This window comes from Oreochromis niloticus, linkage group LG11 (genome assembly GCF_001858045.2).
Source record: "Oreochromis niloticus isolate F11D_XX linkage group LG11, O_niloticus_UMD_NMBU, whole genome shotgun sequence".
In the NCBI taxonomy this organism is placed as follows: domain Eukaryota; kingdom Metazoa; phylum Chordata; class Actinopteri; order Cichliformes; family Cichlidae; genus Oreochromis; species Oreochromis niloticus.
In genome coordinates, this window is record NC_031976.2 from 26,530,551 (window position 1) to 26,558,297 (window position 27,747).

Here is a 27,747-nt window from a genome sequence, read left to right on the forward strand (position 1 = left end):
TCATAACTGTTTACTTGCACACTTCTATATAAGCCAGTTCCATCATCCTCTTCTACAAAATTACTGGATCTTGGCAATCGATAAAAACTGCATTCTAGCTGTCCACTGAGCACAATCAACGTCAAACTGTAACCACGCTGGTATGTGAAAAATTATTTGACTAAAGCACTTTTGATGCTTTCGGCTCCACACAGATAACATCACATGCAGTGATCCACAAGATTGAGTCAGAGTGAAACTGACTCCTGTAACTCAATATGTAAATGTCAGCCAGGCAAGGTTCACTTGTAGCAATTATCCATGTACAAGATCTTTGATTAAGCCAGCACGGTGCAGTGTACATTGATTGAGAGACTACATTTCTAAACGGCTGCTGTCTCTCATGACACTTTTTTCCTTACCCAACTCACTGATTACTAGGAGGTGTGGTGGTCATTATTCCGGTGCACTAATGTATAGTCAGTTAGCCATTAAATAGGTATTTTATATCTGAACAAGAGCACGTTTTGTAATCATCAACTTTTAAATATCTAAAAGATTTTCTGTGAAAAAACACCTTGATTGCAAATGTAACACAAAATATAAGATTTTTAAAGTTAATATTGGCATCTCATTACACCTTTATGGTTCCATCTTCATCTTATCTCATCAGATGCATTCCAAAGGTCTTTTTAATTCTCGCTAGAAAATTGGTTGAAAATCATATGAAATATTAATAAGGTGTAAAAATAGCATATTTGTGAGCTAGTTCTTTCCTTTCTTTAGACCCTATCTGATAAAATATCAAACTAATCAAGCTCCTCTTATAAAATTTTTAATTGGAAGCAGTCCGGCGGCTACACGGCTTCACAATGTGAGCTGCATAATAAAAATGATTAAGTGCTGATATTTATTTTAAATTTTGAATATATATATATACACACACAAAGAGAGTGAAGAAGTGAGATTTTGCTTTCTACTTCCTAAAAAAAGGATAAAGATATATATTTTAGATCTGGATTTGTCAGTCGAAGCTGGTTGTGAAGCAATCACACCTCAGCATGTTCCTTGACTCAAGTGTGACAAGCGGGACTTGCCCAACATGAAACTGTGAGTGACATGCTGCTGGTTGGTATGTGCTTCGCTTCACACTTATATGCTCCTGCAATGATGGACAGCGCACACACACATGCATTCATCTCCACGGGGAGAGATGTTCCAGACATAGGCCATACAAGACATAAATGATCCACGGTGCCCGAAGAATATGTTACAGTGAGTTGATTCATTCACGTTGTCAGCAATCTATCTCTGTTATTCTCTTGCTTCAAAAGAGAGACTTCAGCTCCCCTGCTGCCTTTCAGCTTCTGTAAGCATTCCACGGCTTTGCTGCACATTATTTTGAAATTGCTTATCAAACACAACACAAAGGATTATCCCTGACTCACATCAACAAATAACATGGCGTGAGTTTATCTTATAAGATTAATAAACATGTTTTCACGATTTAGAGAAGTTAGACTTGTACAACACCAGTGAATGTAATTGTGCAAGACTCCAGCAGTGATATTAATGCAGGAGAGCATGTGCACTTTGTAACATAATTAAAAGTTGTCCAGGGGAAGGGACTGCTGCAGGGTGCAATTACTCATAACTGCCAATGTGATAACATGAAAGTCTGCGAATTTCTATATTGTGCACAAATTTAAGCATGTTTCAAATTGGTGAGACACTTTCTTTCACAGGTTGTGTGAATGCGTGCGTGCACGTGTCAGATTAGGATCTATGGGTTTACACAACATGCATCACACATACACAAATGTGAATGAATGGACTCTTTAAGCCGCCATCCTGTCTGACCCTTGTGCAGTGTCTGTTAACTTGACCAGTATTATCCACTGTAATATGATTACCTTTACATCACATTCAGCGACCCTCATAGCCACTCTAGACATTCAAAACTATGTGGCGAGTAAGCACATTGTACTCTTGATTCATGACAAGCTTACAGCTGTCACACCGTCATGCCTAACATTAAAGCTAAATCAATAAAAGCTTACAGGCCAAGCAAACACTTGTACTTTCATGATAACCATTTCATGTTGTTGCAGATTTTTTTAATGGGCCATTGATTTGGCAGACGCAAACAAAAACAAGGTGGAATTGCATTTTCAACCGTTTATAATGTAGTTTTGAAGCCACTAAGCTTGTCTGGGTTGGATGCTGCATATAATTAATGTCTCATTGTTTGTGTTAGACAGGGTCATTGAGGTTAATTGAGTCTTACTTCAAAATACTGGCTGGGAGCCACACGTGCAGTCTTTACTGTATATTCATTTTAATTAATATAAAAGGAGTAGGCAGCAAGCCTTGCCAAGACTAATGATGGGCAAATGCTGTGTAAACAACAACAAAGGCTGGCCCTGTTCAGCTGCCTGTGCAATATTAGCAGACATAGCGTCTAATCGTACTGTGGCTGTCACCACTGCTCTCTTTCCGTCACTGATAGATGGGCTACTCGAGTGAACTGAGTAGAGAGTAAAGATAACCTCCCAAACAAAGCCTTGTGGGTATTGGATGCTGGAGCACTTGCATCGCATGCCATGATACCAAGCTCTCACGCTGCATCTCTTTGAAGCACACTCTGAAGCTAGTAAACACGCTTTAAGGGTGCTTTGGAGATGACCTTTCTGTAACTCTTAACTAAAACACCAATAATTAGCCATATGTTTATGTGCACATTCTAAACTTAAACGCCTGATACATTGCAGTTTGCACGGATGCAAGTCCACCTCTCAGGACGAAAATCAGCATTAGTGAACATTCATCTTTTTCCATTATCCAAAAAGTATTCACTCTTGTTCATTATCACTTTAGAGTGAAAATGCTGCCAACTGAAGTAATCTGACAAGTAATTTACTGAAGAAAAAAAGCAGTTTTTGATAGTCAATGCATCACTTGATTCTTTTATCGAGATAAACGGTTATGATCTCTTGTAGGCACCTGCACTGTTGACTAACAGAGAAATAATCATTAGCTTTATTCATCCATGTATTTTTTGACTGCTTTTACAACATGGAGACATCACCAGACCTTTGCCTGTTATGTTTTTATTAATTATTATTATTTCCTAGGTCGTCTGTGGCATTTCACCCTATTTTACCCATATCTCTGCAAATCTCTATGTAGGAATGTGCAGAATTGCTCCATTTACTGAGATGAACAGCAGACTTTCTAGGTTTGGGAGCAGACTTTGAATATTACTTGACTCTATATAACACCTACAGTGTCGTAGACTGCAGGTTCTAACGTTTGGCACTTTTATTTGACCCTTAGTGGTAATACTTGCAAAATGTTTTGAGAGTGCCCTATAAAACCAGATGAACTACTGTTCCGAACCCTCTATATTTTTCTTTTATATAGCTAACAGTAGTTTTCACACAGAACAGTGGTGACTTTTCGGATACTGAAAAGTAGGAAGAAAATGGGATTTGGAGAATCCTCTCTACACAGTGTCAGCAGTATCTCAGGAACATGAGCTCTAACGGTGTAAGTCTAGTAAGGATTTGATTGTTGCTTGTGCTGTTGACTGCTTCAAGCTCTAGTGCTCCACTGGATGGGAAATTATAATACAGTTCAGTACAGTTAAAACTAAATAAATAAATAACATGTAAAAACATGATTAAATCTGAACATCTGGAAAAATCCAAAACATTTGGAGACTAATTTCTGTAGTTTTTAAAAAAAGAAACAAGATTTCAGGGTTCATTTTTAAAATATTTGTATTTCTAGTCTGAAAACTGTATATTTTGTTCAGCTTTTATGGTGCCTTCACAGCTGTGCAAATGATGCACCCTACGTGTATAAATGACTTCAGGCTGAGAGAAAATTTTGGTGTTTCTGGATATTGATTTGCATAGCACACTAACCTAATCTAATCTGTTTAAAAGCTTTCCCGTGACCATTTTCATGTTGGCTTGAAATACAATAATGAACACGGTTGAGCACACATATGTTTGTTCACAATAATTTAGTGGTTGTTTCTGCAGAAATGTTCCAATTTCTCTGAATGATATAATTGACCATTTTTATGAAATTCTCTACATGATGAGAAATATCATTCTGCAATTGCTGTTTGACCACACAGACTTTCACAGAGTGGTTAAACCCTTGCCTTCTTCACTTTTGAAACGCTCTCCTTTCATATCCACTCATCTTACAAATTACACCCAACAATAATATTTCTCAGTTTCAGTTTGATATGTTTATATTTGTACTATTTTTAACTAAATACACTAGTCTACAGTCAGTATTCTGTCACAGAAACTGAAAGTGATGATTAAAATTGTTGGCTAGCTCTTGTTTCCATGTCAGTTCTAAGACCAAAAGTTCTAAACTGAAACCAGAAATGACTAAAACGCATTTTGACCCCTGAACTTAGGCACAAATGGTTCAAATGGGGCAGAGCTGCCTATTTTCTTCCTAAGCTATTCAAGCAGTTTTAATGAAACTGGGCTTGTATGAAATGGAAGTGTATCAGGTACACAAAGCAACTATCAGTTTTTAAGTTTCTGCATGACCTTTTGACCTTAACCTTAACCTTGGATTACATACATGCTGGTAACAGGAAAGTAAATTTATAGGTTTGTAAAGTTTATTAAGGTGATTTTTTTTTTTAATTTGGATCCTTTTTTAAATTTTTTTATTGCTGCATATTGATGAAAGGTGAAATATAGAGGCAACCTTAAACAGATGAGAGCACAGCATCTTACAATTTCTGATTAAATCTCATCTAACTATTTTACATAGTTTTAACATTAGTCAGCTATTTTAGTGAATTAATTGGATTCAGTACATCAGAATCCACCTGATGACTTCTGAAAAATTGTTTTCTTGTGATATACGACTTAACATTGCATTCTGTTTTTATTTACATTTATATTTCATTTTACACAGCAACCCTACATTTTTCAAAATTGATTTGTATAAATCTGCACAAATGTAAATGTTTACCCCATAGCTTCTAAGAATATACTATGTTTACCAGCAACACGGTGTCAGATGAAACACTAAAAACTCAAAAACCATTACATCCACAGCAAGGCACTGACTATACAAACAGTACAAACTCAGCATAAGAAAATGCAACACCCTGATGCTGACAGCATTCTGATGACAGCCGGAGTGTAGGCCCAGAATTGGTGATGCATACAGTGTACACAGGGTCAAGTGTAATCACAGAGAGTCTTACGAGAAAATTAATCTCTCCTTGATTGCACTCTATAGGTTTTCTAAGAGAAGTTTTCAAGTGTGATTGTAACTCTCCAGTTTGCTATCTTGACCTTAAAGGTCTCCTTGAATATGAAGGACCATTCACATGAAAACTAAATGACTCTGGGTTTTGTTATTGTTTGTAGACCAGTTTTTAGGCTCTATGCTGGTGACAACTATGCCCCCAGGGTTTAAACAGTGTGGTCTTTTTTATATGTTTAGCCCATCCTTGTCAATATCATGTCTCTTGAATACCTTAAGAGAATTTCTTCATACTTAAAACAAACATTTGCTTAAATTCAAATGTGAACTAATATCGTGGTCAAAGGTCAAGGTCAACCTCACACAACACATTTTGGGCAATAACTTAAGAACTCGTGGAGTCATTAAGACATACTTTACACAAATGTCCGGCTGGATGAATAATGCCATTTCGCAACCCTAAAAATAGAGTGACTCTGCTCACACTGAGCAAAAACATTCTCTGATTTAAATTTGGCCACCATCCCAGGCTCTTGCTTCATGTGTATGCATGCTGCGTCTCTTCCCCTGTGTCAAAACTGCATCTGCACCTTAGATTTTGTTTGGGGAAAAGGGAAAGAAGTATTTAGAAGAAAAAAAATTGAAATTAAGGCATGCAGTGAGAAAAGATTGTGTTAGGCTGGCCACAAAACCCAGGAGGTTACAGCAGAGCTGTGCTGGTAGTCTGGCCCTGGTGGACGAATTCATGGCTACGAATGTTGGAAGAAAAAAAAAATACTATGCTCCTCGCTATTTTCCTCACTTCATGCACAACCCTTGGCCATGGACAGTGCAGAATCTTCCACTGAAAACTGTTTGGCTTTGTAGCAAGAGACTCAGCTTTCATCACAACAAGCTTGTATCAACATGCAGAATGGGACAGTTTGGCAGACAAGCTGATCTTTGCTCTATGTGCAAGCTTGAGATTCGTGGTGAAATATATGTGTTGCCCCAAGTGGGTCAGAATCAGGCTTTGAGCAGGAGCACTGGAAGCTTTCCATAGATGCATAAATCTGACTTATGCAACCTTGAATTTATATCAGGTAATGTTTTTTTGCACTCCACGTGAGGAGTTGAGGAATTTCTTATCCCATTTTGTAGATTGAAAGCGTCAATGTATGTAACTGTGCAGCAGCAATTCTAGTCATCTTTGTAACCACAACATTCATCATGCTTTTACTGAGCCTAAGCTTCAAATATAGAGGTGTCGACTTAAAGGTCATGAAACTGTGGTATTTGTTTTTCTTTTTTCTTTTACACATTCATACTGCTTCACAATCGTAAGCTGGCATTCAGTATTTATTGAAGATAGATGATGGGGACAGTAAGGATGATAACACTAATAATTCAATTGATAAATCAGGTTGGTCAGGAATCTATTATTACCCTGTGCCTTTCTCATCTATAACCAGTGGCTGAACCCCGCTAGCAGTCATTTCCCATCTCACAGACTGTCTGGATGACTGATCAGGGTTGTGATTGTCTCCCTTCTCCCCAACACACCACCGCCACATACGTCAGCAGCAGCACATACATCTTGAGCAGTCCGTAACTCGAAGCCAGAGTAGTCTAAAGCCCCAGTAAATGTTGCAATCAACGGAAGAATTGGGCCAATTCCTCATAACCTTGTCTTCACATGGCACCTTGCCTTGAATTGTAAGAGTGTGAGACCCTAACAAGAGTTAAGTCTGTCAGCAAAGCAGCTCAATTGTTCTAGTATGGTTGAAGAGGGGAAACGGACATACAGTTGTCTGTCTGCCCACAAAAGCTGCACGGGCATTGTTGACCTGATATGATGGGCTTGCCACAAACCATGGGAGCAGTATGTGCAATCAACAGTCAGTTGACATTCCACCCTATTTCATGAATCTTTTCTGAGCTGTGGTTTTCATTAAAAAGGTTTATTTTTTATTTATTTTAGAGTCTATGTAGACACTTCATAATACAAAAATGTGAAATTGCCCTCACAGGTGTACTTTATTCCACTTCCACTGAAAGCCCAAGTACGGAATATTCATTCCCAAACATCATGCTTCTGTGTCTTCAAAACCATTTTTGATTTGTCACTATCTTTTCTTCACGAGATCAATACCACTCCCTCATAGTTTGAAAAGTTGACTTTGTGGACTTTTGATGAAACAATTATCTTTTCTTTCAACAAAGCCAAAGCTTCTCCTTCAAAAAAAGCAAATCCCATCAAAAAGACTTCAAAAGGCATCTAATTTATAACCACATTAAACTTAGCGATCAGTTCCAATTGACCAGTGCTGAGGGGAGATGTTCGATCTTCAGCATTATGTTCAGTCTGGTGGCAGAGTTCTTTATGGGGGGTTTTTTTCTTGAGGAGAAAAGCAAAATCAATTGTGAAAAAGTTACACATGACTCATTGTTAAGGCTCAATCAAAGCAGCCGCAATTTCTCCAAATAATTATGAACAATCTCACATCTTGGATTGCACATCTTTTCTAGCCAATAACAGAGTCGTGTAAATTGACCGTCCTTTCTTCTCTCTGAAAATCTTCACAAAAATAAACAAAATGTGTGCTGATCAATCCAGTAACGTAAGTGCACCTCTTGTCAATGTCTCCATCTTTACAATAGAGACTTGATGCTTGGAGCCATTAGTTATGACCAACTTGCCAGACGAGGAATTGATCGTTGGCAGGTTGTAAATGCAACAGCAATCATTTCTTAAAGAAAAAAAAAAAAGACCCACTGTGTTGCCATATATGGATGTATGACTTGCTTAAAAAGCGTCAATTTAAACTGCTATTAATTTACTCTGCGAGTGAAGTTATTTCAGTGGTGGTTGTTACTATACATTTCACTTCTTATCAAAATACCACTTTTTAGAAATTTCAGCATGAAGTCTATTCAAACATACAAATTTTTCCAAGTGTGCGCAACTGCTTTCTGAACTGTATTTTGATGAATGCTCTCCTGCTGTGATGACTGACATCAAAGTTAAAATTGCCGGACCTGTTTTCATATGTGTTTAAGTGGATTTTAAATGTAGATGAAAATATTTTGCCTTTATAAATTTAATTTGATCAAGGACATCTATGTGAGTGTGGTACTTTCAGCAGTTTTACGTATCTGAGAAAAAAAGACTTGCTAGTCCACCCCGAGGTTAAGCTTTCAACAAGTCTACAGTTTTTACAACATGTGATTCTGTTCTACTCTAAAACTGAATACTTAAAGTATATTTTTATTTGAATGCTTGTGTACTTTAATTTACTTATGTAGGATTCTGAATATTTGACTTGTTATGGTGTTTTTTTACATCAACACTTTTACGTAAATACCAGTTTTGACTCCTTCCTCCACCCTGGATTAGAAAAAAAAAGAAGTTCAATATGAAATGAAAAACATGCTGTGTATGACAAATTTAGAGAATTTGATTTCTAATAATGTCCCTCCCTGTTCACTCCCTTTGTGTTAATAAAGTGTATTTCTAGTACTTCTAATATGGGAGGAACATTATAACCTATGGCACTTCTTGCAATGACAGGGAGACCAAACTGATGGTGGTATGAAGATTTACTGCCAGCTGCAGTAAGAAACAGACACAACTGATATCTGGTTGCCACAACTTCTGAAAGTGTGGAAAACTGACTGAAATTCAATTTTATATTTTAAATTGACTATTTGTCACAATGGGGATCTCCCCTGCTCTCGGGCCTGAATCAGCCGAAGTGATTGAGAGCACAGACCGCCATCTCTCTATAGAGGGCACCCACAGACCCAGAATGTCTTGTTTGCTAGAGCTGTGTACATTTTGTATTTGAAAGAGCAGCAAGTCAATGAATCTCGATAATGCGAGAGCCGGGCCACATAACTCACGTTGATAGTCCTTACATTGTGCCAAGAGGCGATAAATCTGCTCTGTGAGACATGAATATGCAGTGGCAGTCAGTTTGGCTTGTTCTTGCTTGCATGCCCCCTAATGCACAGTTTATTCCTCTCCCCCATTCCAAGCAGAAAAATAAAACCAATGAGCCACAGCACTATCTCATCAACAGCTTTCATTAAGCATAAAAGAGTAGCGGTGCATTTTTTAAAATATGCTTAATAGTTGCAAATCATTAATGTTAAAACAAAATATCAATTTATATTTTTTTCAGTATTGGTTTGTAAGAAATCAAGCTTAAAAATATAATTTGATTCCCTTGATGTCAGATCCTAGTAAATGTTTCTAGGAAACGACACATCTATCCATGTAGCTATTCATTTTAAAGTAAAACATATATTTATATATGATTAATCAACTAAAAGCATGTTTAATTTAAACAGTTTTATTTTAATTCTGGAGAACTGTAGCTTTAATCTTCCAAAACTTAACTTATAAGGTTAAGTTGCCTGTTTCAATAAGGCATAACTCAACAAGTAAAATGTGTAATTTAAGCAGCAAATTCCATACATCCAGGCTGCCCAGGCTGTGGAGAATGAGACATAATAAGCACTCTGTTTATGTATATGCATGTGACCTGCAGTTTATGGTTGACGGCTCTGTTTTTCTTCTTCTTCTTCTTCTTCTTCTAATGGCAGGCAGGCGTCAAACAGTTGGGGGGTTAATGCACTCACGGACACTGACAGAACGTCTCCAATAACAGCGATTAAAAAAAAGAAACCTGCCTTGTGAGTGGCCCAATCCTCACTTGGCACTTATTTCTTTCATGCTAATAATTTATCCTATTCACGGTGCTGTAGGCAGCTGGATGTTTTTTCTTCTTTTTACTTGGGGCAAAGAAGTATATTGCAATTTCTGTCTAAGTGTCTGAAAAAAAGACAAGAAGCTCCAACAATTCCGAGATCACAATAAGACAAACCCCAAAATACTGTATAATGAAAATGAGAAGATATTAAGAATACCATAATGTACGTGTACGCAGCATTTGGAAAAAGCAGTGAATCAAGTGATCATTCGGATCCCTCTCACCTCCATAAAACACTTCTTGGACATAGTTGACAACTATGCGTAACGACGCGTGCCTCTAGTGGCACCGTGGAAGGAGGCTCGTCAGACGCACGCTGATGCACAGCTTTCAGCATTACCTTTCCATCCAGCACAAACTGGAAGATTTGTAAAATCAACACTGTTTAACGGGGGTCCCTTTGAGCAGATTGGACGTTCTTCGATAACCAGCCTTGTGCAATCACCGTGCGCAACTGGAGCGGAGCGTCACGGAGCCGCTTTCCTCCACTCTGTTCTGAACTGTTAGCGTTAATGGAATGAAGGACTGGAGTGACTAAACTCCAACAAGCATTTTATTTCGTGCCACTTAAGTGTGTTGAAAATCCTCTGCGCTTATTTTGTAACGTTTTTCTCTGTTTGGTTTTCGGACGACAGAATCGTCCGAGACGACCCAAAGTTCCGCAGGCGCAGTTCTCCTCTTCAACAGCGGTGTAGGAGTCCGGCTCGGCTGTTGCCGTGGTACTTGCCAGCAGACAGATAGCATCGTCGGTAGGAGGGGATAAAGAGACTCCTGCAGGCTAATTGTTGCAGCCTGCGTTCGCAGGTGTTTCGCTGATCTGCCTGTGAGGGACTGGGGGCTTCATCCTGATCGGGTCGCTTTTACACTTGTGAGAAACAGAAAAAAAAGCAACCCCGGGAGAATGTTGCACCAAGTACAATGAGCGCTGATTTGTCGCAGACTCCAAAATCCATATATGCTCCGTCGAATTCAGTTTTGATGAGCAATTTTGACTCGTCTTTGGAATTTTAAAAAAGTGGATCCCGCGACTTTACAACCATGCGAAATACTTGGCTGTTCCCCCGGAGTGCGATTAGGGATTACTGGACATCGCTGATTGCATGTCTCTTTTGGATTCAGTACTCTTACGGGATGCCTCATGTTATTCGAATAGGTAAGTTGTCCACGGTTACATTTGCACACACACGTTTGTACTGTAACCCTGAAAGTTGATGCCTATTCAGTGCATTTCAGCGTTCCGCTTTCTCCGCGACAGCAAATAGTTTTTGTAGTAAATAAACAGTCGCTTTCATTTACCCCTCTCTTCAGCCGGGTCGGGTGTAAATATTCAATTTACTTAAACGATGTGCAAATGGTAAGCAACAAGAGAGAAGTGCATTAAAGCGCACGCTGCCAGTAATATCGAGAAACACTCGGAAACCATGCAATGAAATATTGTGGGTTAGTGTGACCTCTATGCACCCTGCTTTGTCTGTTACATTTGCTACAGCCAGCATGTTGAGTCACCAGCTAAATAAGGCTCATTGCCATGCCTTCTGGAAGTAAGTTTTTAAGGACAGTCTGTCAAATTAAAGAACACAGTTATAAATCAGAAAAAACAAGCTCCATCCAAAAGTTTAATATCGTCTTATATAATATATTAAGGGGACAAGGATGTTCCCACGATATCAGTCAAATCACAGAGTAACACGCTTACAATATATAAACAGTAGCATTTTTCAGGTGAATCTTCGTTACTTCATTTATCTACACCGTGACAGACCCTAAAAAAAGAAGCCAGGTGTGTGGTGGCTTTGTCTTTTTCTCATCACTCACAGTGGAACAATGTGCGAATTGTCATCCGGAGCTGGCAACGCGCTGAAACGTTTTGCGCGGCCAAGAGACAGAAACAGAATGAAGATCAATACGTTTTTTTGTCAGAAGGCAAATCGTTTTTGACATTTGGCAGAGTGCCGTGCAGGACAATTACTCAAAATGGCACTGGTCCACATTAACATACCATTACAACAGCCTGAGTACAGAGAGTGAGCGCATCTTCCAGCTGTAAATGATGGGCGAAAGTGGAATAATATTACAAACAGGGATAGCCCATGTGTTACACAGTAACAGCGGGTGAATTGCCTTAATAAACCAGTTGTCTCTTTCTATGACATATCTACAAATCATCAACATCCCACACTGATTTTGTAATTCATAATTCCTGGCGAGCACTGTGGGTGGTCCCTGAAACGCTAAATCATTTAAAATAAAGTTATCAGACTCCAACATGAAGATGTATAGCAGCAGTTTATTGCACAATAACCTTGAGTGAACGCTGTTGACCTTCTGCATATTTAATGTGCTTTTTGAATTAAAGCCAAAGAAACACGATGCATACACTCAAGATGTGTGGAATAATGTTTACTGCTGAACATAATATGGAGATATCGGGCAGGCCTGTGTACCTGTGATTGACTACAGTGTTGTGAGGAGCCATGACTCCTGACATCACACTTTATGGACTTTGGTGATGTATTAGAAACTGCATAAATCCTCAGGCTCTCTTTCTTCTACTCTAACCTGAAATTTTTTGGTTAAAGGGCATTTTTCCCTCTTATTTCTTTATCTATTTATTTATTTTTTTTATCTTGGCAGCAGCTCAATTGAAGACCTGAAATAGACTTGACAGCCTTTTATTTTTAAAAATGTCAAAGTGCTGACAAATTTACCCTGAAATGTGCTACAGTCTTACTATTGCTTTTTATAGAATCTATCATAGCTTCCAGTGCAGGATCAGTTTAGTTGCATGTTTTTTTTTTATGTTTCATAAGAGTAGAGACATACAGGAAATTGAGAATTTACCCGAATGAAAAATAGGGGAAGAAAAAAATCGAAAGGCTCATCTCTCTATAGGATCTTTTGAAACTGAATTTGTATGCATGACAGCTATGTGTGTATTCATGTAATTTGTTTACCTTTCAGACAAATATCTGAAAGGTAAAGAAAAGAAAATATATCTCGCCATATTTACATTGTGTAATTTTATTTATCATAGTAACTGGAGTGTATGCAGCCTGCGTGTATTATTGTAAACATACCGCATTGTTCTCGGGGACAGAATGTTGGGTATTGTATAGAACGATTTATTTAGGAATGAGCACTTTTTTAGAGCTGATGTGCAGCAGACCTATTTTCCCTGTTTTTTCCCTTTTTTTTGCAATTTGATACTTGGTTTGGAAGTCTGTGCAGGCACTCTGTGTCACAGCCACTCCGCTAAAACCAACAGAGGGCTCTCTTATAGTCAGTGCAGGGTAGCTAATGTTGCTCCTCAACACTGGTTACCAACATAAGCGAACCAGTGAAATTCATCGAGGTGGGCGGTGGTATTTGAGCATGATACTCTCTGTCTGTGCTGTGTCTGCTCTTGGTTAGGTGGCCTGCAGTTCTCCAAGTACACCATCTGGGTAATGGTGGGCATCCAAGGTAGAGTTGTTGCCATTGATTTTAGTGCTTTTACAGTGCATTGCTCTAAGTTGAGGCCAGATGGTCGCTCCGTCTCATTCAGCAGCTTCTATTTGTTGGAGGGAATAAAAGACTACTCCTCCTGTATTTGTCCTCTTACATGCTGTGCTCCTCTTTAGTCTCCCTCTGCTTGCTTTTCATAATTCTTTTTCTCTTTCTGACGTGTTTTGCGATCTCTCATCTCATCTAGGGACCATTTCAGTTGATGATGCAATGTTTTTATAATAAAGACAAAAGTGCTCAAGGATGCGAGTGCAGTATTTTTTTCCGCCTCTCTCCAAAGATAGTGTGCGTCCTTAGATAATTTGTATGTTTGCCAACATGGAAAAAGACGGTACACAAATGATTTTATTGAATATGGTAGCAGCTTTTTAAGCCTTATTCTGTAGCTCGAGTGCGCGGCATTCTGTCTGCAATTTACTAATGCTCTACACACACTGCTTTCTTCTCAAGACAGGGATCGCCAGATTTGAAAATGTGTTCAGATGAAAATATATTCATAGCGTTCTTGAATTATAATATATCTACCAGTGAAGCATACAGTAATGACAGATTAATATACGTTGTCTCTTTCATCTGCGGATTGATGAAACTAATTTATCATTTGTTGTCTCTTTTTTTCTCTCACTGAGGTTATTCACTGCCTGACAGGGATTTATTGAATAATCAATTACTTTATCTAACTAATACTTAAAGCACTTAATCAGTGTCAGTTAATCAATCTCTTTCATGATTTCGTGTTGATTTCATTTCCTCAGCTCCACAACACCTGGTCACATGCATTTTTCACTTAGGTTTCCTAAAATGCTTTGGGCAGGCAAGACTCCAAATTTAATTATTGTCTGGGAAACAGCCCTGACATTAAAGCTCCGCAGCACTTGAAGCTGTATGCAATGTGACCACTCCGAAACTTGAGTGGGATAAATCGGGTTTGTGGTCACCACTTTTGGTTGAATTCTCCAAACACAGAGCCACTTCAATTTCTTGTCGTTATCCCTGCACCAGCAGCAGAGAGAGACTGAGAAGTTTTCATGTGATTAACTCTTCTAGCGAGCTATAGAGTGTGCAGTCTCCTCTAGCACGCTCCCTGAGATCCTTTTCGCTTGGGGTCTGTGTAAATGTCTCATCTGAAATGACTCAGACATATTTCAAGAGACCGCAGAAAACTGTAATGGCACTTTGCAATTCTACTTTTAACAAAGTCAAATCCAAAAGAAGGGCTTGTATCGAGAATTACCCAAAAGAGGGTCGCAGCGAATTAAAAAGTGTTTGGTAATGAAAAAGAACAATAAGGAGATATTGCATCAAAATATGTATCAAATTAAGATGGCCATCAGTTGCTGAGTGGGAATGAATATTTCATTTTCATCTAAATTTAATCTCTCCCTAGACGCAGAGAGAGGGAGAGGAAGCAGGGAATAAGTAGCCTGCTGGCGGAGACTTGGGGCTGGGAGTTGTTGTGGTGAATATGAACAAAGGCTTGTAGAGGTCACAGAAGAATTGGATACAGAGAGTAGCTTCTTTGATGTGTAATTCCATTATCTGTTAGTGAAAGCAGAGATTGAAATGGGAGGAATACGACGGTTGTTTTACCTGCGCTAACACACACCCCTTCATCCGCTTGTATAAACATGGACGGATAAACGGACTGCAAAAGAAATAGCAGAGGCCTATTTTCAGTCTCTTCCACTCTCGGGCATCTGTATCTTAGCTTACACACACGTGCGCAAACGCACGGACACACACCATATAAACCCATATTCTATCCACAACATTTTCTAAAACATATGTCTGGTCTCACTGGGGCTCTTGTACACAATCCAATTCCATTCTCTCTGTCAGCACACTCGTGGCTCATCATTAGCTTCAATCTCGCTGATGAGAAACGGCAGATGTTCGTTTTGTTGAGCAGAGGACCCGTTTCTGAATGTGCTGTCTTCTCTTCGCGTCTGTGATCCTGTTTCACCGCTTTAGAAGGAAACATGCTTCCACAAACAAACATGTGCTCCAAGCGTGCCACAATCTCTCTCTTCTGGCATGCAGAGCACGTTTTTAAGAGAAGTCATTGACGGCAGTAATCACGTACTAAACATACAGCACGAATTCAAGTCAGAGAATATTTGATAAATTGTATGTGCGTGTGATTTTATGTCAAAGACAAGGTGCAACGAATGCATAATGCTACGAAATGTGTTCACAGTGTGTATTCTGATCACATTACCAAGAGTGAACTGCAAAGGAAGTGCAGGTACTTAGCCCTATGTTCAGTCACACACAGTAATGATCATCCAATAATCCAAGCCACTAGGGGCTAATAGAGTGGATCTACCAAACAGTAAGATAATCCTGTGACACAGCAGGGCCCTATCTAGCCCCAGCTAGCTTAGCCTAGCTGCTGCTCACACACCAGATGGTGTTTTCATATCATACTACAAAGTGGGTGCTCCACAGTGAAAAGTCTGCTGCAAGCATATGCTTCTGCCTATTGAAATAAATAAGCCGGCGAGTTCCTTATGGCTATAAATTTCCTCATTTTTATTCAAAATGTGTCGCAAACACTTAAATGTTATATGTGTGTTTGATGTTAACTTGCGGGAAAAAAAAGTTCTGGTTGTCATTTGTAATCTTTTAAGGATAAAACAGGGGTCAGTGCACCTGAATTACCAAAAAGTTAACAAAAAGGGAAAAAAAGATTCTTATTTATCACTGGATTATTTCTGGATTAAAATATTAGAATTATGTACTGTAAAATGTAAATTATACTTGAGGAAAAAAAGCAAAAGGAAGAAAAAGGTGTGCCACTCGCCTACAGTTTAAGGGTATAACAAGCAAACGGTGACCTTGTATTCTTACACTGAATTATAAAGATTATTTGAAGACCGTATAAATATTCCTGTTAGTGTATAATATCAGGATACTTCTCAGAATAATTTCCCATTAGGGAATAAATGACATCTCTTATAAATTTTACATTCTCAGGTTTGTTGTAGTTGAATGGTAGCTTTTCTCGATATGTAGCACCTAAGAATAGTCGGGAACCTCTGATTTCAGTGTCTTACCTAGCTTACTGCTGAACTCTACTATTCACACCAGCTTGGCAGTTGTGTTGGCAGGTGCGTTGCGTAACTGTTACGCTGAAACTTACACCTATCCAACCACTTTATTGCTGAAAGCAGCAACTTAATTAACCCTGTCGGCATGCACTTCACATTGGCCGCGGCTACATGGATTTAATGGTACTTCTTACTACACACTCGAGCTGATCATTTCCCGCAACGCTGCACCTACGTAGCACAGGGGTTACACTGAGGCGTAGTGATACGAGAGCATCATTACAAGCCATGTTTCTGCTGCTCTCATCAGCTAACGCAGGGATCTTGAACTGGTACTTTGAAGCACTCACCTTCAGGGGCAGCCCTGTTCTTTTTTTTTTCCCCCTGTTAATTCGGGTGATAAACCTTTTTAAAAAGTCATCACTGAACTCGGTGTAGAGGTGTCAATCAAAGAGAATAACTTGACTGATTTTTTTTTCTTCAATTTGCCTGATTTCGCCTGTGGGCTCCTCGGGGACTCAATGTCACTGTAGCACGATGTGTGCTTTTTGGACTTGACAGTGTTTTGAAATTCATGGCATGTCAATGTTGGCTATTTCCTTGTGAATGTTTCTGTACCAAGGCAATGAATTAAATTTCATGCTCTAGCCATTTGTCTTTATTATGTGCCCTTGTCCTTTCCATTTGACTCTTCAATCTCAGCCCTCCTCGGGGCTCTGCTGGAAAAAGTCGAATAACAACATCAAAACTGTTTGAGAAGAGAGCTTGATCACAGGGCATTTCACTTTCAGGGTCATGCTGGTAATAAAACATAGTTAATTAGAATGATCTTGTTGGAGGTAATTCGGTGATTATTTTTTTTATATTTCAGCACGGGGAGCAATTTGTCTTCACTGTTCCAGACAGACTGTATATGTTTGCAAACCACGCACACGCCATAGGCACACAAAATACTGCAGGAGAAAAAAAAAGGCGGAGGAAAGGGAAAAAGAATGAGGGTGGCTACATAGATGAAGCTAGGGGACTCTTATTTAGCTGGTTAATTAGCTTGAACCTTTTGATCCCAATTTTAAAACTCGCCACATTGCAATGCTGGCTTCTTTTGTGTGCTGCCCCAAGCCAGATAAAACGCGGCTTTATTCCTGTGCCTTTTTAACACCAAGGCTTTCACCAGAGCAGTATTAGCTTTGCTTTCCCTTCCTCCAAGAGCGTCGTCCTTATCTGTTCCCAGACGCTCTGTGTAAAACCTGGTCACCTCTGACACCTCAGTTACATACAGTTATGCACACGTATTGCAATAACAAGACCTTTTCTTCCCGCTGCTTTAAAGCAATCAGAATTTGACAGTGGAGGTATCAGCCACATTGCACAGGTTTAAATCCTATTTGACTTGGGCTAAGGACAATGAATGGAGGGTGACACTGTTTCATTCTGCCCTTTTAATCAAGCTCTCATTGTTATAGGTGCACTGCAAATGTCAGGTCTTGGTTGTGTGATTCCCTCAAATTGCTGTTCCATGACTGTAGGGAGACGTGAGTGCATGAGCACATGTTTAGGAGGGGGAGAGAGTGAGAGAAAAAGAGGAAGTGTGAGTGTGTGCATGACAAGGGGATGTATAAGGGGAGCTGGCATAGAGTCCCTGGAGCGTAGGGGTAGAGCAGGAGTTACTAATCAACTGTGAGAGAGCAGGCTAGAGAAGACTCACCCTCTATTTCCCCCCAGAGAGAAAGTGAAGGAACAGATAAGACAAACCTCTTCAGGCCAAAAACACTACAAATGAATGGCTATCACCAAAAATATCTTCCGGGGGGGGGAGGCAGAAATCCTTTCCTTCACACCCTGCCTCACACATCTGTTTTCGCCCCCTTCCTTTTCATCCCAGCAATAACAAATGGGGGGACTACCACTACAACTGCATAAGACTCAGGGGTTACCTCGCTAGCCCCTCTACTCATCCCTCCACTGATGGATAGCCAGGAGGTTGGAAGCCAATGTCAATTTAGTTAACACAGCCAATACCCAGAAGATTCCACACAGCACTCGCACTGTGTGCAGGCGAGACAATCTGGGATAGTCTGTCCTCCGTCTCAGCAAGTGTTTTACCGGCTGCCGATCTACTGTCCAGGTCGCCCCCGGAGAACAGTGTGGTTAACCGCAAAAATGTTCCCCTGTGACTCATCTGAAGACAGCTTCTCTGCATGTGACCAACCTCAGATATATGGAACGAGACAGAGATTATCATTGACAGGAAAGAGAATGAGAGACTGTGGGTGTTTTGAGACTGGCAGTACATTTTAGGAAAGCTATTAGTGATGCTTATATGAATTGCAGCTTTTAATGTAAAGCCAAAAAAACCCTAGCAACTATCTGTCCCTGAGGTTTTTTTTTTTTACCCTTTCAGATGAGGTTTGAGAAGTACAGATGGCTGTCATAGTAACCACTTAGTTGGCGATCTAGATTGATTAGTGTAGATTATAGCTTGTGATTAAGCAGCAGGTTTTTTGTTCAAATCAATTCTCTATCACAGAGAGTTAATGAAGAATTAGGCTTCTGATTGTTCCTAAATCATGTTTTTCAGTTTCAAGTGCTTCTGTTTCTAGCCTCAAACATTGTTTTCCTCTCGTCAGTGTTCAGTCATGAGTGTTGCTGTTGCACTGTCATTGCATCCGCAGTCAGTGTTATTTATATCAGGTTAAAAAGTAGAAGTTTGTTGATGTTTTTTGATGTTGATGTTGCAGCATCTTCTAACTACAGGACATTGCACTTTTTGCTTTAAGAAATTTCATCTGCTTTTGCCCCCTTAACCTTTCCTGCTTAGTGGTTACAGTGTTTAAGAAAATGCTGCTTAATATCCCATCCGAATCCTCAATGTCAGAGTTTTGTTTTGACTCGTATAGAGAAATAAAACAGAATTAGTTCAGTGAAAGATTTCTAATTTCTGAATAAAATCAGACAAACTGCCAGCTATGTTCCTAATTGCTTTTCACCAAGACTGAATATAATACCATGGAATTTGCCTGCTCCAAAATAATCTGCAATCAGGAAGCATTATCTGGTTTGATGAAAAGGATCAATTGAAGTAATGCTGCAATAATCATATGCAAATTTAATGAGGCATCTGCAGTGTATTAGTCTGATTATTTTCACTGCTAAAGCAAACAATGCATGTCCTTCTTGCCTGCCATTTTAGTCAGAAATGGCATAAAAACATTAGCATTGAATAAGATTAGCAGTTTTTAAAGCACAGTTACAATTTCTATTTACTATGTAAAATGTCGCATTTGCCTCTATGCGTTTGCTAAAAATGGTATCAATCCTTAATTAAATGTTGCATGTAATTTTAGGCCATGGCATCTACATGTAAATTGAAGAAGAAAAAAATAACAATTTACTTTAATAACACGTCTAGGGTTACAAATCTAAGCTTACAAATTTAAAAGGTAACACTGTTTAGAAATGTCAATGTTACAAATGTCTTGCAAAGTCTATTCTAATATCACAAACTGTAGGGGAGTGGGAACGATGATGGTCAATAAAGACACAGCTTTTATGTCTCTTTCCTTCCTTTTCTTTTAATTCCTGACAAATACGAATATAAATAATTTTTGTTTAAACAGCCAAACTGCGATTGCAGACATTTGCCTCTCCCATTTACACCAATATGTTTTTTCAGCTATATTGTTGCTAATAATTTTCAGAAGATTGACCACATTAAAAAAATAATTGGCTTCATGCTGGCATCAGAGATTTAATGTTCAGTTAATATCCTGCTCAGCCTCCGTCTGCACTGTTCACATATGGAGCGCATTGGCTGACAGAGTGGCAATTCTTTTAAATGGGGTCAGGTCCATTTAAGTTAAATAAATCGAATTAAAACGTACAAGTTCCTTCTTTTCAGATGTGCATATTCCGACATATATGAATTTGAGATTAGATGCAAAATTATGTGTTATTTTCTATCTGGACCTGCTGCAGGACAATCCACAGGCTTATATTATCTACTAGTCTGTAACATAGCTTGAGCTCAGATAGATCAGATCACGTTCCTCATCAATATTCTGACTAAGCACAGTCAGAGACGACAGGATGAATGTGTATGTGCGCCGATGATTTTTTTGAGTGTTGCCTATTAGTGAAGGGAAGCCTCTCCAGCCACTGTTAATCTTGAAACAGGACAGGAGGAGCTATTACCTCCAATTATGTGGTGTGGTGAATTTTACAAGTGCGAGTCCCATCTAGCTGTACGACAGGGCTCCAGTTTTTTGTTTTAATTATACATATCAGAGTTAAAGGGACCCCAGTCTTCCCCCTTTCTGGTCCTTCTTTTCCCCATCTTCTCATCCTTATAAAAAGATTAAAATTACCACTGAAATCTTGTTCTTTTTCAGGTGGGTAAAAGAAAGCTTTTATATAAGTCGCATTCATCGCTCCACTTCTTTTTTTCACCAGACAAAAATGCGACCCCTCTAACATATGGTCATTGTGGTAATTCCTTGCCAGAGTAAAATGAGAACTCCCTTCTCTCACCTTTTTGACCCGTACACCTTCTGTCTCCTTAGCACACTGTATTACAAGACTTGCATTTCAATTTGCAAGCCCAATCATCAGGATCTTATAAGCCTGCTGGTTGGAAAGCAATTGAGCCTCATTCAATCTGCTCCCTTCCTGTTTCCAATCCATTTATGATTATTTAAAGATATTAAATGGCTTGAAAAAAATCTCTTGCAGAACCAAAAGTTTCTTGCTCTTTTGTTTCTTTTGTCTTTTTTCTAACAGTTGATTGCACCCTCCAGCCACCTTTGCTTCCATCCAGTACTTCCCTGGTCATCTGTGCACCTTGATTTGAGAGTCGAAGGTTTTGGGTGGGGGTGGAACTAACATGGAAATAAGCTGGTGATTGCCTTCCTTCCAACATGGTGATGGAGGGCTTGAGTGATCGTGCCCCTTAGGCCCCTCCTTGGTGGCTGATTAGCTGTGGAGCCCTGGAGATCCAGAGTGACACACTGGCTCATCAGACTCTACTCAGCTTGTCAGGGACCACCTTGATTACATGGTGCTTCATAATTGTTCCTCATTCGGCTTTAGTGTCCAGTGTGGTGCAAGCTCATCATCGTATGAGAGAATGCACCATACGAAGCTTGACTTTTCTTATTGTTTGTCAAAAAAGAAAAAGTTCGAAAAAATTCCATCCAGCCAGGACATATGTGTTGCTAACATACGACAATGTTGTAATGCTCTTTAGGGCTTTGACTGCATTGTCTCAGTGTCCTGATCTATCAGTTACAAAAGACAATCAATGGAAAATGAAAAGTTCATCCAGATGCCGCCTAAAATAATGCATTGTTACTCTAGTTGATGCAAGGTTGCACTGAACTGCAACCGCAGAAGAGGTTTATGTGAAGGAGTGCTTCCTCCAGATACTGGTCCCTTTCTGCCAACACCAGCGATGGCAAATGGGCCTGGTGTAATGTCTTTTTTAGTAAGGCAATTGAAAAAGAAGAGAGTCATCATGGCATTTATAATCACTGAGTTGGTAGACATGATTGAAAGTTAAAGCAGTCAGAACTGAGAACTCGAAGGACTCTGACCTGGGTTATTGATTCATATGGCTTATGTGGGTGAACTGCCCGAGGTGTGGAACTCATCAAATCATAGACTGTATTAATTATTTTTATGTTCTGGCATTAGCCTCAGGTGACACTTGAATTCCTTAAAGTTGAGAGTTATGCCCACGCAACAGCAATCAAGCTGTAATTCCTTGGCCAAGTCTAGTATGAAGCATGTGCAGGGCAGAGTTCACAATCCTGATGGCCTGAGGAAAAGAGCTTTTTCTTTGTATTAGACTTGTGGCAAGAGAAGCGTTTGCTTGAGCGTAGAAGCAGATAGTCTGTCGCTGTGGTTTATAATCCTACTAGTTGGGGTTCTGTAGAGTGAAGAGTGTAGATGCAATGGTACACTCCACTTGGCTGAACAAACTACTTTCTCCATGATCTTAGGCAGAGCAGTTTGATTGATTTTGCTGGCATTCAGTAAGAAGTTGTTGACCTTGCATCACAGTGTCACGTCCCCCATCTCTTCCAGGCCTACCTAGAATTGTTGGTAATCCTGCCAATCAAAACTGTGTTAACTTGAGAATGGATTCTGAACTGATCCTGCCCACACATTTATCAGTGTACAAATATTGCAGCAAAAGAGCGAGTAGATAACTTTGGGGGCCACCTGTTTTAACTCATTTGGAGGTGCAATGTATTTTCTGACTAGTATCAGAAAAGGGTATTTTAACCCAAACCATGATCTTTTCCCAATCAAATACTTTCTGTACTCAACTCTAAGTAGTTGTGCCTAAGTGAGATAAAAAAATAATGCAAAAGATAAATTAAATGTTAAGGCAGGAAGTCCAGTCTACTGGTGTAAAGGGGGGTGTTTTTGTGTTACAAGTACTGCCATCTCACCCTCCTTGTAAAAGACGTTTTCATAATTTTAAAGTGGAAGTTATGTTGTTTGATTAAAAAAAACACAATATGGTTCAGAAAAAAATAGCATGGTAATACTCAAAAGATCATTTGTTTAGAGGACTTATGGTTAACCCCAGGCCCATTAATGGGCTGTTGCATGCTTTGGTGATTGCTGAACCGAAAGATTAGACTTTACATATTTGTCTTAAGCTAAACATCAGACAGCCCTGTTACTGTGGTTGTGCTTTCAGCTCCCTCGGACCCTTGCTCTGCCTCTGGGGACAGACACAGCAGGACTGCTGTGTTCCCACATTGCGAGTTTTGATTCAACAGATAGCTGGCATGACCTCCAGTCACTCAGCCCACTCAACCAAGATACATGAAATGACATATCCGTTGTTTTGGCTCCTGGAAGCTATTGTCCATGTTCAAGTCACAAATGGCAAATATGGAGTACGACTTGAAATGTGATAGACGGCTTCCGTGTTTTGTAGAATAACTTGCTGACTATTTTTGATGTGTGCAATGGCATTTAAGACCATGCCACTTTATATCTTATTTCTGTGACCACATGCTTGTTCATGTCGAAATTCTTCCTTTACTCCCCAGTTGGCTTTTTACAGCTGTCAATCTTTGGAAAAAATCACTTGCTAACATTTGCCAGCGTCCTTTCCTTGTTTTATTTCCTGTCATCATTTTTCCTATGGCAAAGGTAATTGCAGAGTCGTGCCTTACCTCTGCAGTTGCTTTTTCTTGCTCTTCTGGCTTTCTGTGAGCTTTTATCTTTGATGGTACATTTGCTTCATTCATCTATTATAATTTAGGTGATTTAACCGTCTGTACATTTACTAGATGTGGAGTATAATACATCCTTTACTTACAGTGCCGCAGCTCCAAAATATAAAAAAAGGCCTCGGTATCAGGGTGATAGACTTCACAGTGCTTGAAGAGGTTTCTATTGAAAAGTAAAACCACCATGACACTCAGTGCAACCATTTACATAAGAAGCACGGCTGCAGCAGATGACTGACTCCTAACATGATTGATTTGCTCAGTCAAAAAATAAAAACGAGTCAAGGTGTTTGCCATCCACTAAAGACCTTAGACAGAATATCTGCTTCATCAGGTGTCCCTGAAGAACTCTGTAACAATGGTATAAATGATATGTGGGCTTATATCACTTTTTAAATGGATGTCTGTGTTTACATATTTCTGAGTGGTCACAGGAAAGATAATAAAGATACAATAAGTGATAGCATGACATTTTCTTTCCCAAACTGACTATGAAATTATTTGGATCACGTCAGTGATGCGTAGGAATCATTTTAACTGCTTTTTTCTGCATTTTGTTGTCCTTTTCATTTGATCTCTGCTCAGTTATTTTTACATAGGAGCACTTCACAACGTAACTCTTCTCAGGGATTGGTATATTGTATGATAAAGACAGAAACCTTTTGTGAAAAAACATTTGAACATTGTCAGTGCTATTTATTTAGCAGAGCAAGTGACCAAGCTAAGTGTTTCTCACTGATTTTGATGGAAAAAAAAATTTTTTTTTTTAATCTGAAACATTTTAATGCTTGCTATAGAAATGCAGTATTGCTGTATATGGTCATCATTCTGGATTGTTCTGAGGGCATATTAAGGAGTAACCTGCTCATGTGGTTACAGATACATATCAAGGTGTTTTAAACATGGTGAGACTAAATGTTGGATGTTGACTTTATGCACATTAACATGCCTGGTTAAATTTAGCCATCTATACATCTGTTTAAGTAGACAGTAAAAGTAACTGCAAACATATGTCTTACGTCCTACACATTGTGCAATGTCAACAAGATGGAATAAAGAGAAACACATAGACTAACTGTGCAATTACATTTGCATCCCATACAAGGTCAGAGGTTTATACAGCCATATCAGTCAGCCAGAGTTATAATTTTGGTAACCAGGTAAATGTCAGGAAAGCTTGTTGCGTGTCTTCTGGTTGGAGCTCATGTGAAGTACCATTCATCTGTCACCTTACTTTACTACTAATGAAATATATTGGAGGTTGTTGTTTTTCCAGTTCAGAAAATGTAACTTAAAGGTTAAACCATTATGTGGGAACTTTAGGCTAAAAATACACTGATTGGATTAAATTGTGGCGATAAAGGACTCCTGACTATGAGAACATTACCTTTATATTATAACAGGTCATTCTTACAAAGTCAGTGGCGACTGAAGCTTGGAGAGATCCGATCTACTTGCAGGTCACACATTAAATAGTATTGTTTGTGCTTGGTACTGCATGGCAAAATGAATGTGCTAAATAAAAAAAACAGAACAGGATCATATCAGATGTGATGGTGCATTATTGCTATATTAGATTCTGTGGCCAATCTCTTTCCTCTTGGAGGTCATCAATGTGGAATTGATTTACTACTGCTCAGTGGTGGAAGTCCAACAAAGCTGATCAATACATGAAAAATGGGGCCGATTATGTTTTTTCCTCAGTATCAACATTTTATGTGCACATGTGCAATTCTCGGATCTCCATTGTCAAGTAAGGTAAAATTAACTTGAACATGCCATCCTACAGTTTATACCAAAGAAAAATGCGCATGGCTCTCGTTTCCATGACTAATCTACAAGTGAAGTCTGTGTGATAACATAATTAATGGTTCATGGAAATGTGGACTCTACTGTTAGTGAGTGGCAGACTCTTAAGTGCACACTGTAACATGAGCAAGAAAAACACAGGGTAAGGAAGACATACTCGCTAAAAGAAAAGCAATGGACTGGAGGGCTGAGACAGTCTATTCATCTAGTACCAGCAGTGATGGAGTCTCCTCCGAAATCTGACTCAGTTATTTTACTCTCATACTCGGAGTGCAGGCCACCCGAGACCAAGAGAAATGTAACAGCTGCCTTGCTGCTCTGTCTGGCATTCTCACAACCCTTTCTGCTAGAGCCCCTATGCATCTCTAGTCTACAACCAGAGGGATAGTGCGGGTGGGCCCATCATTTCTCTGTGCACCAGTTTTCCCACTCTCCCATTTGCACTACGCAAAATGGGTGTGACTCTGCAGCCCTCTAGTTCCCTGGACAGACAGGATGTTGAAGAAAGACAGTTTTTCCATGTGCCTTCACCTCTTAATGCCACTCTGCACACTGCCGTTCCATCAATATAACCAAGAGGGGCGATGGAGGAGGAAATAACCTCAGTCCTCAGGAAGGAAGCAAGGAATAATGACAGTCCTTCAGCTGATGGCACAGATGGGCTTCATCTACAGTGTTTGCCACTGTGTAGCCAACTGCATTGCATTAAAGTTCAAATAAAGATGCTTTTTTTCATAGCACAATTTACATCAGTAATAAAATAACATTTCAACATTTAAATTTAATCTTATCTTGCAGCTCTACATGAAAGCATTGCCATTGGGCTAATTCAATGAGGGCTAATTGATCACTGATTGAGGCTGATTTCATTTAAATTGATTGATGTTAGTGTTTTTAATCTCATGTTGTGCTTGAATTCTGTATATCTTGGTGTCATTATGGAAGTATATGTTTTCTCAAATACTGAAGTTAATGCCTCTTGAATGCCATTTCATAAATGAGCACAGTGTGGCTGTTACTGCTTACATCACTCATTTGATGTGTTTCATATGTACTGAAAAAAGCAGCAGGTCAATAAGGTTGCAGGAAGCTATGGAAAGAGCTATTGTTTTTCCATAACCTATATTTAAATGCATCAGACTATCTTACAGTTCTACAGAGTAGTCGCTAAAAAAGTGAGAAATTTCTGCCATGGCGGATGCTTGATGTTTTTCAACCATTTGTTGTGTAATCAGATTGCTTTATATGTATAAATACCTAGTGTTTTCACCATCACAAAAATGATTTGAACTTCCACTGTTAAAGGGTAAAACATTACCCGCAAGTCCACTGTCTATTCTCAGTGTATTTCTTCTGTATTGGCTTAACAATATGTAATGTCTCTCAGCACTGCACAGTTTCCTGGTTATGCGTCACAGCTGGAGACAGAGACACTCACCTCAGTTCAAAGTATGGTATGTAATTTTGTTGACAAGCTGTAGCTGGGTGCCGGGGAGTATGCTTGGGAAGACATTTTCTGTATTCCCTCTCAGAAAAATCTGTATCCTGACAGTTTTTCAGTGCTGTGTGCGAAGATCTTTTAAGTGGAGCATCTAGATATGGTTGAAAATGTAGGTTGTGATAACGATAGAGCCAACATAATTAACTGCTTATGTACTTATGACTACTTACCACATGACATTAACTTGTCCACCCATCTGTGTGGATGTGAGACAATCATGGTGACAATGTAGGATCGAGTGAATAAGGCCCAAGTCACCCAGGCCTTGATACTGGTCTGCAACCAGTGACAACCACTGGTCTTGAAGTAAAAATTATTATTCCCAACTGGTGGCAAGTGGTTGCTGGAGGTCGATGACAGTTGCTGCAGCTCTGAGCCACAACTTTTACTTTGGTAGTAAACCTTCTCCACTTCCAATTTGTGTTGCACTTTCTCAAGTTTTACTATAGCTCAGCTAATGGTTCATCACCATACAAGCATGAAAAACTACAGGCAACCATGGCAATCGCTGGCAACCAAAACATTTGGTCAACCGATTTCACCCAGCAACAACCAGCAACATCCAGGAACCACTGCCAGTCAGCTTGGGAATACATATTTTTCTCTAGCAATGCATGTTTGTATCATGTCCAATATAGTGGAGAACTCTT

General features: G+C 39.3%; 1 protein-coding gene across 2 annotated transcripts in view; it reads left to right on the forward strand.

Annotated features, from left to right (window-relative positions):
• The first annotated feature begins 10,066 nt into the window (after window positions 1-10,066).
• grik3 (glutamate ionotropic receptor kainate type subunit 3) overlaps window positions 10,067-27,747 on the forward strand; it is a 93,755-nt gene continuing 76,074 nt past the window's right edge. Inside the window, exon 1 of one of the 2 annotated variants that reach the window (XM_019364975.2) lies at window positions 10,067-11,139. In XM_019364975.2, the coding sequence (XP_019220520.1) occupies window positions 11,025-11,139 (115 nt within the window). In that variant the 5' untranslated portion in view covers window positions 10,067-11,024. The remainder of the gene's footprint in view (window positions 11,140-27,747) is intronic. The other variant, XM_025911595.1, reaches the window with a different exon arrangement.